The following is a 13863-nucleotide window of genomic DNA, read 5'->3' on the forward strand; positions in this document are numbered from 1 at the left end:
CCCTTTCACTCAATACCTGGCTACTTTGCTGTTGGGACTTTTTTGGGAGGGATGCTTTATTGGAAGGGATTTGTCTCCCCCTTTCCCCTTATGAGAACTCCAACAGGCTCCTTTTCTATGTGATTTCATCTTTGTGGGTCATTCACATTCCCTAGAATCATGAATTGATGTAGCTAGGTTACATTCCTCCTCATCCTCCCTAGCCACACGTTTTTCTCATCCTCCCATTACCTCACTGGATTTGCCTTTCCTGTTTCCTTCTTCCTTGACCTTCCTCAGGGCATTCCCGTCCCTCTCTTTGTTTTACAAACATGCACAGTCAGGGTTATCAGTGAAATGGCAGAGGTTCCCTTTCCCATGGGGGCCACACTGCTCCACTTCTCAACTTTGTGGTGGCACTTCATGACAGATCCATGGGTTCTATGAGTTTTGTTAGCAGGTTTTTGCTTCGGTTCTGGCCCCCACCCCCTTGGAACTTTCCCCAATATCTTTTCCTTCTTTTTAGGATTCTTCCTCTCTCCGTGATCTTGCCAAGGCTGTCCAAGACCTCCTATGTGAAGGAGCTATTGAGTGGGTGCTTCCCACTCATCTGGGCTTTTATTCCTGTCTCTTTGTGATTCCCACAGAGACAGGTGATTGGAGATCAATTATAGATCTGTCCTGGCTGAATTCCTTTCTGAAGCCTCCCTCACTTTGCCATGGAGTCCTGTCTCTCACTTTGGTGGGTGTTTTCCCTGGAATTCTAGATGAATAAGTTTGATGTGGCTAATGCCTATCTTCACATTATCTTTGCTACAGAGTCATGTCATTTTCTTCAGTTTTTCTAGGAGGGTCAAGTGTTCCAGTTCAGGACAATGCTATTCAGTCTCTCTTCAGCTCCTTGAACAAAACAAATAGAACTAATGAATGAATTCATGCAGACAGAAACTTGTTGAATGAATGCATTCAGACACAAGGATAGAGCTGTGAAGTTATATATCAGATAGACAAAACTAGTGAATGAATACATTTAAACAAAATATATATCTGATAAATGTTTGCAATCAGAAACAGTCAGATAGTGTTAAATGGATGGACTAAGAAAGACAGAAGAAAAAAGTAAGTGTTGCAACATTGGGAAAAAGGGAAATATACACAATTTTTAAACTACTATAGAATCATTATACATTTACATGATTTATTATACTTTATATATTATGAAACTAAATCTTTACAAGTGTTATCTTAATATATTTTTGTGCTTTGAAAATGTTATACACTTAAAAGTAAAAATAAGAGTTTTTTTGCTTTTTGTTTTTACATATATATATAGGTAGCTTCTGGTGTTCTTGGAGCAGGCTCTTCAGTCATACTAAAGGTCATGTTCTGTCCATCTTTTATTGGTGAAAGCAGTATGGATTTCCAAGTTATTACACAGAATCATTTTGAAGCACTGGTAAAGTTTTTCTTTTCCAAGTAAAGTATATTAAATGGAGTTTCATGTGTATAGAAATGCAGAAAGCTGAGTATGTTATATTAAAATGATTTTTGAGCCCCACCATCTCATTACAGTCCATGTCGCTGCTTCTGGTTATGCTCTGTCTTATGTCCATGCATCTTAACAATAACCCTGCAGTATAATTTCCATTACAAAAGGCTCATTGTAAGGTTGTTATATTCAAAGCACACCTCTCCTCTAATGGCCTTTCCTTAATCCCAGTGTTCAAAGAGGTCAATTTCCCAGTAACTGTTTCAACAGTCAAGATGCTTAGAAATCCACAGGTGCTGCATCTGGTGATTTGACTGGTCTGTCTTCATATAAAAATACATAACTTCTGACTTCTGTCGCTTGATGTATGTGATGGTTAAATGATAAGTATTATTGGATGCCTTATCTTGGTGAACCCATACCATATTGGCCTCATTTCTAGATGAAGATCCTTCTTGATTGTGTTTCATTCTGTTTCCTGGTGCAAGTAACAGCTGACCATTGTGTTTGTGGATTCTATTTAATATAGCATACTCAACTTCTGTAGAACCATTTTAGGTTTATGTAACAGTTAGAGGTTTCAAGGCACAACTGAAGAATTATCAAATAGTTAAGTTTATCACATATATAATAAAGCTGATTCACATCAGTTTAAGATAATGTTTAAAAGTATATAAAGAATTTGTAAAAAGAAACTTACATGTGTTTCACTTAAATATTTCACAAATTTACAATGTTTAATTCTTCTGGAATTTTATTTTCATCCTTCTAGGCATTAAAAAGGATGCAATTTTTAATTATGCTCATATTATTATTAGAATTCTAGGAAGTATTTATAGTGCAGAGCCAAAATTATGATAAACTATTCCTTCTTTTACTTTTGAAGAAAAAATGCTTAAAACTTTATGCTTCATTTCATATTTCATAAGGTTTATTATTTTATACCTGCTTGCTTAATAATAACATTCTAAGAATTGCCACAAATTTGACTTTATTCATTGAATAAAATCTTATCTTAAGAAATATTAAAAGGTGTAAAAGGAAACATTTGTAGAGTATGAAAAAAAACTGTAGTTGTGCTGTTTGGTTGTACACATTCAATAAGATGTAAATTTCAGCAAGCATGGTATTATACTGAAAATCTAACTGAAAAGTTATGTGTTACAGCCCTATGTTCGTTGCATAATGTATTGGTATCTATGATTTTTTAAGCATCTTTGTTTTTCTGTTTTAGATATAAAGTTGTTCGAATTTAAGAATTTTTTTTCTGTGAAATAGAATTACATATTAGATGCATTAAATATCAATTTTTTTACCTTGAACATCTTCCTTAAATTTATAGTGTACCCTTCATGCAAAAGGTATTGGACTGGAAATTCCAGTAAAAGCCCAGCCTTCTACAGTGGATTTCAAAATATGTATTCCAGACCACACTTACCAGACTAATGTAACTGTGTTCAATAGGTAAGACAAAAAAAAAATCAGACATTTCTGGCAATATATTAATATGCACATGAAAAGTTAGTTCTAAGCATATTCTCTGGTATTCTCGTTATGCACACTTTTGCTTGTTTCTTGGAAAGCAAATTTGAGTATTACATGAACTTAATGCTTCTGGGTTTTTAAAGAAACTTTAGCTAAGTGTTAACAGTGTCTTTTAAGTGCATTGTTTCTACTTCTAGTGACAAGATAGTTAGACGTGTTAAGTGGAAAGTACCGTCTCTGCTGCAGAATTACTTACAAATTCAACCAGACCACTCTTTTGTACAGGCTCAAGGACAAAATGACTTCTTACTTCGATTTACACCCAGGTATATGAAATGTGTTTTTTTGTCTAATTACTTAAAAGGAAAAATTTGAATAAGAAAAAATAATATAATGAGAAATTAAATAAAGTATTTAAAAATGTAAATGATCATACTTTTTAGTATGTCATTACCTTACAGGTAAGAATAGTAACTAGAATAGCAAGGGAAACATTATATTATTTTCGTTCCTGTTAATGTTTTTGTGGTGTGTGCATTTGAAAGCTACAGAAATATTCTTCTATGGCAAGACATCAGATAAGGATTGATAATGAGGTTCAGTAAGTATAGTAAGCTATGGCTTGCAATGGAAAACTATTTTGATAAAACAAAACAAATGTTTTATTACACATATTGTTTAATTTCTGGTTGTCAAATAACACATAAATAAGAGAAATTCTTATTTATTGAAAACAAATTTCCATTGTTTACCATGTTTCTATGATTTACAACAAGAATATGACTGCTTCAGTTCACAAAATAGTGCATCAAAAGAAATGTATATTGATATGTCAGTCTTTGGTGACCTATTCTGGGCTAAAAATCCCCCTTTGTTTTCATTCTCACAGTGAAAATACAGTGAAAATACTTAACCAAATTGCATGAAACTTATTACAAACTTTCTAAATAATGTCTAGTTTCTGCATAAAATGCTTAGTATTTGTATAACTTTGTATGTTGTGAAATGCCAAAACTTTTGTTGTAAAATACCATTTCAAAAAATAATAAAAATATTTACTTTCGTCTTAATCTACTTTTTTATTGATCTAAAAGTTGCATTTTATATATCCAATTAGTTTTAATTTGTTTATATATATATTAATTCGTACACATGAACCGTAATTAAATTTATAAAGCACAATATCCAATAAGTAAAAATTTAAGTCCTTCAATGTAGGATCAGTAATGCTCAGTATAACAATATTACACACTACAGTATAAAAGATAAAACAAAAACTTCATTGAACAATGATTAATACAGTATGATATGGGATAAAAATAAATTGTTCAGCAGAGACAGCATAAAACATATGTTTTAATAATACTAAATGATTTACATAACTATGAACAAAACACAATATAAAGATAAGAAAATAAGCATGGATCAACAAAACTATTTACAGCATATAATACAACATAAAATATCCTGCAACATATATACTAATTTAGCATAAAAATCTAAAAAGTCCTTTTAGATCCATAATATACTTTACAAAAATAAATCCTTTTATGAAGATAATTAGTCAAAGGAAATATAAAATGACTGAAATACATATAATAAAAGTGCTTTAACAAGTACCATACTTCACAAAAAAACATTTGAAACCCTTTAATATTGATTTCACAAAATATATAGATATAACCCTTTAAACATAGGCTAAAATAAAGTTGACAGATAAGACCATTTAAGGTTAGAACATGCAATAATCATATTAAACAAAGTATATGATAAAATACCCTTGAATACCAATGAAACATAAAATGTTACACAGAAATTAACCCTCTAAGAAAGTTAAATGCATAATTAAAATATTTATATCACAGTATTTTTAATACAAAGTATAATTCAAAAGCAAACAATTATATATACCTTTTAATATGCATTTTACAACATTTGATAATAAAAAAATTAAAAATGCAAACAAAACCCTTTAAAATCCAATGAACATGTTACACCCGAAATGATCTTAAGCAGTTATTGATTACAAACATCTGTTCATTATAATGTAGTAAGAGTGAAAACCAATCACAATGAAATAAAATATGATGCTTATATATACTCAATCGACGTATGTTGTTATATATTCAACAACAGGCTTTCCAGGATGACTTTGGACTTTTATTAGGTTGTCTTATCCATAACCTTAGCTTTCAGCAAATCATGTTTGATTTTTGCAAGCTCTGCTTAGACTAGTTCAAACTCTAGTCACATTAGCCTCATCAGATTTACCTTGTCCTCTCCATTTATCTTTCTCTTGTTGACACAATGCTCAGGATTTCATCCATTTAGCTGATTGGGCCTAGCAATTGTCTTTGAAGGCAGTAGCCTTTTGGAGAGTACAGTATGTGTTGAAATTGAAATCAGCACAGTTGTCAGAAAATTTGGTGTCTGGGCTTTTTTTGTTTGTGATTGATTTGCTAAAGAGATGGATACTCTCAGGTCTTCAGCACATTCCTGTACAGACCACCATCCCAACAGTTACCATTTTGACCCTCATCAGTCTATGTTTTCTGTATGCTGATGTCTAATCTCAGGGATAAAACCTGATCATCAGCTCTTGAGGTCTCAAGCTATGGTTTCTCAAGACTGTGGACATGGCCTTCTGCATTGGCACTGAAAGCTGACATTCAGGAAAGAACTTCTAGACCTTGACACACTCTCTCTCAGAACATGGTCTACCTTAAAACAACAGGCTGCTCACAAATTAGTATATTGGTATTAGGTTCATAGAGAAGACATACGACTAAAGTTTATCTTATTCTCCTTATGTTTGGACATGGTATTATTCGCCAAAAGCCACTTGAAAAAGTGCTAGACAGAAAAGTAGTGTTCAGAAAGGTTTTGTAGTTCACCCAGTACAACCTAAAATTAGAGGGAACATTGCATATGGGTATTAACTGCAACAGCAAAAGGAACAGTAGAAATTGTTATGTAGAATTAAATCTGAATTTCATAATTTTACTAAAATGAAAGAAGAGACTGAACACAATGTAAAACAAAATGAAAAGTAAGCTTCACTTATTTCAACACACAAGTCAAATCTGATGAGCATAAAGTATTTTAAACAGCACATCTCTAAAATGGAAAGAGCCTTGAATCAAAAGAAGATGTAAGACTGAGAATGTTGACCACCACTATGTAGAGAAGATAATAGTGTCATCTTGCCCAGAATGAATGCACTATTCAATTACTCTTTTTAATCTCTTAAGTGTAAATAGGGAATACATATCATCAAGATATCTCTAAATCTTTATATATTTGATCTTTTCTGAAGAAACTACAAGATGTTACTTTACATACATCAACACTTTCCATGTAAATATTCTGTGGTACTTCACATTCCATAACTGGTCTTACTCTATTTTAAATCTATCCATATATTTCCATCTATCTAAACTACAAAGGAAAGGTAACCCCTGGTAAGCTATAATCACCACATAAGGATTTAGCTAGGCAATGATATACTTTATATTTATAATTGTTGCTTAGCAATATTTCTGATATTTAATATGTTTTTTAGATTGGTTTTTCGAAAATGCACACGAATTTTTTGCCTTTTGTTTTTGTACAAATGCTCATATTCTTTTATGTAAAACACTACTTTGTATGTAATTGAATGGAGTTGGTTAAACATTTGTTTAATAACACGTAAAATTCAATTATGTACCAGCTGTCCAGTGTCGGCTAACAATACGAAGAATTAAATTGTGTGCTACAAGTTCTTCAAATACCTATAGAATGATAGGTTTCTTTTTTGTGAGTGTAAAACACTTAAATACACCATTTCGACTACTTTGTATGCTTTCTAATAATGTTGTTTTGCTACATTTAGAACTGATATATGCATAATGTCTTACATGAAAACAGTGAAATTAGTATTTTTAAAAAATTATCTTGAAAAAATACACAACATATCAATGAGTTAGCTTATCATCTTCAAGTGTTTCCTTTCTAACCTTTTGGTATTTCCATTTTTCTATCTATTATATTTTATATTTCATAGAATCCTGTTTATAAATGAATTTGATATAGTAAACATGTAATGGACTTTTCCTCAACTTTTAAAGCACTAACATATGCTAAAGCTAAGTGTGCATGTACTGCTATTTTGCATTGTTTATTTTTCGAAAACTGAAAATGAAAAAAAATGTGATTTACATAAATGACATAAAAATAATCACCATATAAAGGTTATCTGCTAATCAATGTTTCTTATCTTTATCATAACACTAATTTTGAATATTTAATAGTTACATATTTAATATCTATCTTTTAAATACCTCCTTAGACCCATATAAAAAGGATTGCCATTTATACAGTCAACATAAGAAATAGTAAGCAATCTTCCAATAAAAGCAATTGAAATATATTAATTTTATATGTTAGTCTATTTACATTTTTGTCATCTGATTCTCATTGAAATTTAGCACATACTGTAATTTTTACATCAACTTTACATCTTTATTCTTAGGACCGAGTTACTGAAACAAGGAGAACAGTATCGTAATCAAAATATGAGGTTTCTTGATGAAAAGTTGCATGTTCTATGCACACTACTAGAACAAGTAAGTTATTGTTAGGTCTCTGTTTGTTTGTTAATTTCCTGTAGAAATTCTTTCCGAGAAACTTCAGTGATACAAGTTCTTTCTTAATTAAAACTAGTTTATTCTTTCTCAATACAACTTTGCAATACAGAGAATTTCAACAGTCAATACGTTTGCAATCTCGATAACAAAACACACACTTTATATTATCGCCACTACCGTTCGCTTGACTCAATTATGTCTCTATATCTCTATCCATCTGCAATTATTTGCCGGGCTTATATACTAAAATAGAGGGCGCCTAAAAAAAGACTAAAGTTGCCAAGAAAAGTCATGATCCTTTGAGAATCTCATGACGTGTTACTAGCGTCACGTGACTTCCTCTGTCATAACATTATCATAACAAAGACTTGACTAATAATAAGTAAAATATTATAAGTTTACTATGAGTTGCTTATAAATATACCTTGGGTAAATTACTATATGCAGATTATCATAAACAATTTGTCCCCCAATGGAACAGCAGTAAGTTTATGGACTTACAATGCTAAAATCCAGGGTTCAATACCCCGAGGTGGACATGACAGATAGCCAAATGTGGCTTTGCTCTAACATAACCACTCAACCAAACAAACATAAATAATTTATGTAAGATATTATAGACAAGTTAGTTCTTATAACAAGTAACATACCATACCAAAAATATTTTTGGTTGATTCCTATGGCTAATAAAATATCATAACTAAATTAATACACATAGTTTTTTATAACTAACAAAAAAATCATAAGTAAATTACTAGAAGTAGATTCTAGAACCAGTAAAATCAAAATTTAGAGTGGTAATTTTTGCACATAATTTTTTGGAAAATATTATGGAGAATTTTCTTTCCCCTTTTTTTTTAACTCTTCCACTTCCATGGGCACATGTGTGTTCCCTTCTAGAGCACTGGCATGTATGTGTCGAATTTTGTACCACTATGGAGAAAGGTTATTCACCTATAAACCTCCCAAATTGTACTAGTATCAAATTTCAGATAAGTAAAGAAAAATCAAAATGTGTTTTTTTTTTATTATTGTATCTGTAAAAATAAACTTGGTACTGGGAGAGTTATTCATCAATAAACGTGCCAGTAAAAAGAGCTAAAATTTCTTTTTCATATTAAATATTAAACATGTAAACACCTAGAGATATTGCTAACAATAAATCATGCTGATATTAGACACATTTTTAGTATTAGTAACTTCTTCATTGAGAAACTTTGCCTTACATAAAGTTACAAGGTGTAGGCATAATTATAATTCTAGATTTTGCATTTTTTTGTATCATATTCTTGTTTTTATATTGCTCTTTTTAGTATTTCTAAGCATTTCTAACAAAAACAAATAATCTGTACAATTAACATTCATATACTCTCTCTAGTATTACTTTGAGGTGCTATCATCATTGACTTAATTCTCACTGATCTCTTCTTCCTCATTTTAATTGTAAAGTATTACTCATTTTTAATCCATGCTGTTTCTTTTTCTTTAGTGCTATTTCCTATGTCATCATCTTGGAGCACAGCAATAAGTTTACTGATACAGTTCATTGTAAGGCAGTACTGTTTATGTATTTGTTGTGTTTTTGCTTTTTTTTATGTTACTGAATGCCTTCGAATGCATTTACAAACATTTGTTGTAAATGGAAATCTTAAAATTTCCAACTTGAAATAACTGCCAATCCTACAAAAGTTATTTTCACTATGTTAAAAAGATGCAGTTATGCTAGCAGAGTGCTACAGAATTTCTTTGTTCTATAATTTTTGTCCAACTATGTAGTCATGAAAATCATACAAAGCAACTACTGAATCCACATAACAGATAAGTTCAACTACCATTTTATCGTGTCCCTAACTTCTGTCTGCTCTTTTTTTCTCTCTTCTTCTAAGACTTGACCTCTCTATTTCTGATTCAACATGTGGGCTGCTAGTTGCACTGGATGAAAATAAAAGCTCTAACTGCTGAAAACTGTCATCATCAACTGTTGTTGGCCACCTAAGATAGCACTGGTTTGTTTAATTTGAGCTTTGTGGTTGCACATGAAATTGGTTGCAAAAGACCCAACATTCTACTTACTTGATGCTTTGAAAGTCCACATAGGTTTTACATACTTGTTGTTGGTAGTTCTTATATTTTGTCAAATGATACTTTAAATTTTTATCCAAATGGCATTGTTTGTACAAGTGTTATGATATACGTGCACTTGCCAATCACTTTGAAATAATACCATATCCTATTGGATAACTTAGGCAGTGAAACATTTCAAGAATCTTACAAGAAACTTCACTCAGAGTAAGTAAGTAATTTATTAATAGATTCACAAGCCAACTATGTTTTTGTATGCTAAAAGAAATGTCCATACCCTTCTTAATAATTCTCAATCAATCATATTTTTTTTTTCAGATATTCTAAGAATTACCTTCTTATAATGGGAGTGGACCCACTACCTATTTTCTATACCTTTCTTGAGTCTGCTTCATTTCTTTATCACTAATGACAATTCACAGTTAAAATTCTCACATCCTTGAATATAAAACTTCAAAAACACAAGGAATGATCTAGAAATGTCTGTCTAAAAGTGTAGAATATCTCCAAATTGCTACAACATTGCAATGGTTTCAATTACACATGCTCCCCAGTGGCACAGTGATATGTCTGTGGATTTACAATGATAGAAACTGGGTTTCGATACCCGTGGTGGGCAGATCACAGATAGCCCATTTGTGCTTAACTACAAACAAACAAACAAAAATTATGCACAGCACGCTAGGACTATAGTAAATTCTAGGAACCCTAAATCTGAGAACAAAGAAGTAAGTCTAAATTAAAATCTCAAAAAATATATACTGAATTAGAATTCTTTAAAGTAAGGACATACTAAAAGTAATTGCCTATTAAATAACTTTTAGGGCAATCACAAACACTTCACACGTAAGTTAAGAGCAACAAATGGAAAAATTTAATATGAAAGTGCAAAAAAACATATTTATGGTATCTTTCATCCAACAATAAATTATCTTTAACTGACTATACTCTAGTTCTTATTTTCCAATATGATACCTTACATCTTCTCACATAATAGCTTCCTCCATTTTGTGCTGCTATCTATATGCACGGATTTTGCTTGCCACTAGCCTTAATGCTCCCACCTAAACGCATATGTTTCCACATGGTATTGCTATATTTTATTGTGAAAATAAGCATGTGAAAACCCTATACCAATAGGAGTGTGACACACCCTTCTAGTGCAGCTGACTCCATCTGTATACTGATTGTGAATTCATCACTATTGATTTGGCACTTGCATGTGCAGATGTGTAAATTATTTGCTTGTGCCAGTGATTAATATTTCACTTTTTGACAACTTTTTTTTTTCCCCCTTAACTTAGTTTTTAGAAGGCTTTTGGTTTTTTCTTTCCTTTCCACATTATAAACTCACAAGTTCATGTTACTGTTACTTTGTCTGGTGAGGATCCATGTATTCTTGGTCCTGCTAGACAAATTGCTACTGTAGTGTCGGGTTCCTTTCTTTTTGTTGAGGAGATTTCAAGCATAGTATGTTGTGAGTTCAAGTAATATATGTAGCCCGGTCTATCTTCTGACCTAGGAACAGATATTCTTCCCTGGGGATCCCTTTCAAGAGGATGACGGATTTAACAGCCTGTTTCCTCCACTTGTTTTTGCTGCACCTTCGCAATCCACTGCCATTGAACTACATTGTCTCTCTTGAATATGGTATCTCAAGTTTCTTATCTTTTGTCAACTTCTCCTATGTCTTATGATTCCTCTCCTTCCTTGTTCCACCTCTCTCACCTTCTTGCTGGAGCCAGCATACCCCATTCTTTTTGTTTGGCAGACTCACATGCATTCCTTAACCTACCATTGGGCTGAGTTCCCTTTTCTTGACTCTCAGACTTTGGAGTCTCTTATTCAAGCATGGGGATCAGATCCTTTCCAATGTACTTGTCCAACATACACAAACTTTGTGAGGGACTCCACTAATCTCCTGAGGAGTTTTTGGAGGATACGCTTTCCCTCATTACCTCCATTGTCTTCTTCGTCCCTATCCCTTCAAATGTGGTTTTGGTGCTGTGGGGATCTTATTGGAAAGGATGCTGTCCTATCACAGGTTCATCTACCTTCCACTTATCTTTGTGACTTATAGATGGCTCCATTTCTCCATCAGTCTGTTTTTGGAGATCTTCCTGAATCTTTGGATTAAAGTGTGGGATCTGTGAGACCACATTCAACTGTTTAGTCTTTGGTTGCTTGTTTATCTCATTCTGAATCCATGGCCTCTCCCATGATTGTTTCTTGTCCTACAACTTTCCATCCTTTACCAGTTCCTACAACTAGGGGTTCAAAATTTTGTCACCTTGTATGGTATTTTCCTGTTTCTTTTCACCTTGTGGCAGATCATTTTTCAAGACCAAACCAGGTTTATCCCACCAAGTGTTCTCTCAATCTTCAGGTTTTCAGGTGGTGATGTAATCTGTGGGGTACTCCTCATATGGATGCTTTGCAACTTTTTTCAAACATCAAATTACCTCTTTTTTTTTTTTGGTCTCCAGTTCCTCATCCTCAGTCCCTGGCAGTGGATGTTCTCAGTCTAGACTGGACCAACTGCTACCTTTTGTGTTTCTTCTTATCATGCAGTTTTCCTGGATTGTAATGTTAATGTTGTTCTTCACTGCATTTCACTCTGTCTCTTTGAATCTTTGTCCTTAGGTTCCATGTTTTATCTATCCATTAAGACTTATTCCTACTCCTGTTAGTTTGTAGGCATCGTTGGTGTGATATATCTGCCATTGACATTTCAAATACTTTTTTCCATTCCACATATGTTTTACTTTATCCAAATCAATTTTTCCTACCCAAACGTTTGGCAGCTCATGAGAAACATTCTTCCTCTTCACTATTATTCCTGGTCTGATCCAGATAGACTTCTATGTCCAGTATATGCTCTTCATTGTTACATTGCTCCTTTTGTGGTTCCCATTCCCATCTTTTCATTCCCTGGCACCATTCATTTGTACGTGACCTTTCTCCTTCTACCCTTCTAAGTTGGATTCATCCACGGATTCGATTGGTCTATTCCTCCCTGTCTCATTCATCCCAAATTCTGTTCCAAGTGTTATCGCATCAGATCAGGCATCTGTATTTTTTTTGCTGATGTCTCACTTCCATCATCCATTGGAGGAAATTATTCAGTCAATTATGTGGACTACACCTCATATGTTCATCTTCCCTATCTTCATTGAGTAGCTGTTCCTTTCTCGTTGGGGTACTGCCTTCTGCCTGTCACCATCATTCAAGCTTTGTTGCAAATGTTTGTTTGTTTCAATTTCACGCAAAGCTACACAAGGGCTATCTGCGCTAGCTGTCCCTAATTTGATATGGATTCCCATATCCCTTTGGATTGTGCTCATATGCTTCATCTTCAATAGACTCAGCATGAGCAATGGAACCTTGCTCAAGGTCTCATTTCCTCCATCATTCACGTGGTGGCTTGACAAAGCCAACACCACAGCAGGTGTTCCTCTTCCTCCTTCTCATCTGGACCTCTATCTGTTTACAGATGTTTCCCTGATAGGGTGGAGTTGTAATTTGGATTCACAAGAGATTTTGAGTAAGTAATCTGAGGTCGAATCAACCATTCATATCATTCTCTTGGAATTTTTGGCTGTATATCAAGCTTTGGATCACTCTTTCCATAGTTCATGGGTGTCTCGCAATGATCCATACCAACAACTCTACTGTAATCTCTTGTATCAGTCATCAAGGAGGAACCTGGCCTCATTCTCTCTGTTTTCCCACACTAGACCTCATTTTCTTGGCCCATTCCTTACAAGTTTGTCTTATTGCTTGTCATATCTCAGGTGCTCTGAATCTCATCACCAATCATCTCTCATGATCTGACAAGATTCTTTGATGGAATGGCCCCTCGATCCTCAGGTATTCAAGTGGCTATGCTCTAGATACTTCTAGAAACTTTTTACACTCACCTCAATATCAAACTTCCCTATTTCCACATCTGGCAAGTTTGGTTGTGGATGCCTTCAACCAGGACTGGTTCAACCTTTTTATTTATGGCTACACTCCTATTCATTTTTTACCACATGTACTTTCCCTTATTCAGAACTCTGTGTCGAGTCCTCCTGATTGTTCTGTATTGGCTGCTTGACTCGGAATCTGTGGGTAACGGGTGTTCGAATCCCTGTCACACCAAACATGCTCGCCCTTTCAGCCTTGAGGGCATTACAATGTGATGGTCAATCCCACTAT

At 33.5% G+C, this 13863-nt stretch overlaps 1 protein-coding gene across 1 annotated transcript in view; it reads left to right on the plus strand.

The window, feature by feature from the left end:
* Positions 1-1373: 1373 nt before the first annotated feature.
* Positions 1374-13863, plus strand: part of LOC111087384 (cilia- and flagella-associated protein 74-like) — a 61924-nt gene continuing 49434 nt past the window's right edge. Inside the window, exons 1-4 of the mRNA XM_022393840.1 lie at positions 1374-1435; positions 2811-2932; positions 3151-3279; positions 7467-7560. Coding sequence (XP_022249548.1) covers positions 1394-1435; positions 2811-2932; positions 3151-3279; positions 7467-7560 — 387 coding nt within the window. The 5' untranslated portion in view covers positions 1374-1393. The remainder of the gene's footprint in view (positions 1436-2810; positions 2933-3150; positions 3280-7466; positions 7561-13863) is intronic.

The sequence above is a fragment of the Limulus polyphemus genome, unplaced genomic scaffold (genome assembly GCF_000517525.1).
Source record: "Limulus polyphemus unplaced genomic scaffold, Limulus_polyphemus-2.1.2 Scaffold2086, whole genome shotgun sequence".
NCBI classification, from domain to species: Eukaryota; Metazoa; Arthropoda; class Merostomata; order Xiphosura; family Limulidae; genus Limulus; species Limulus polyphemus.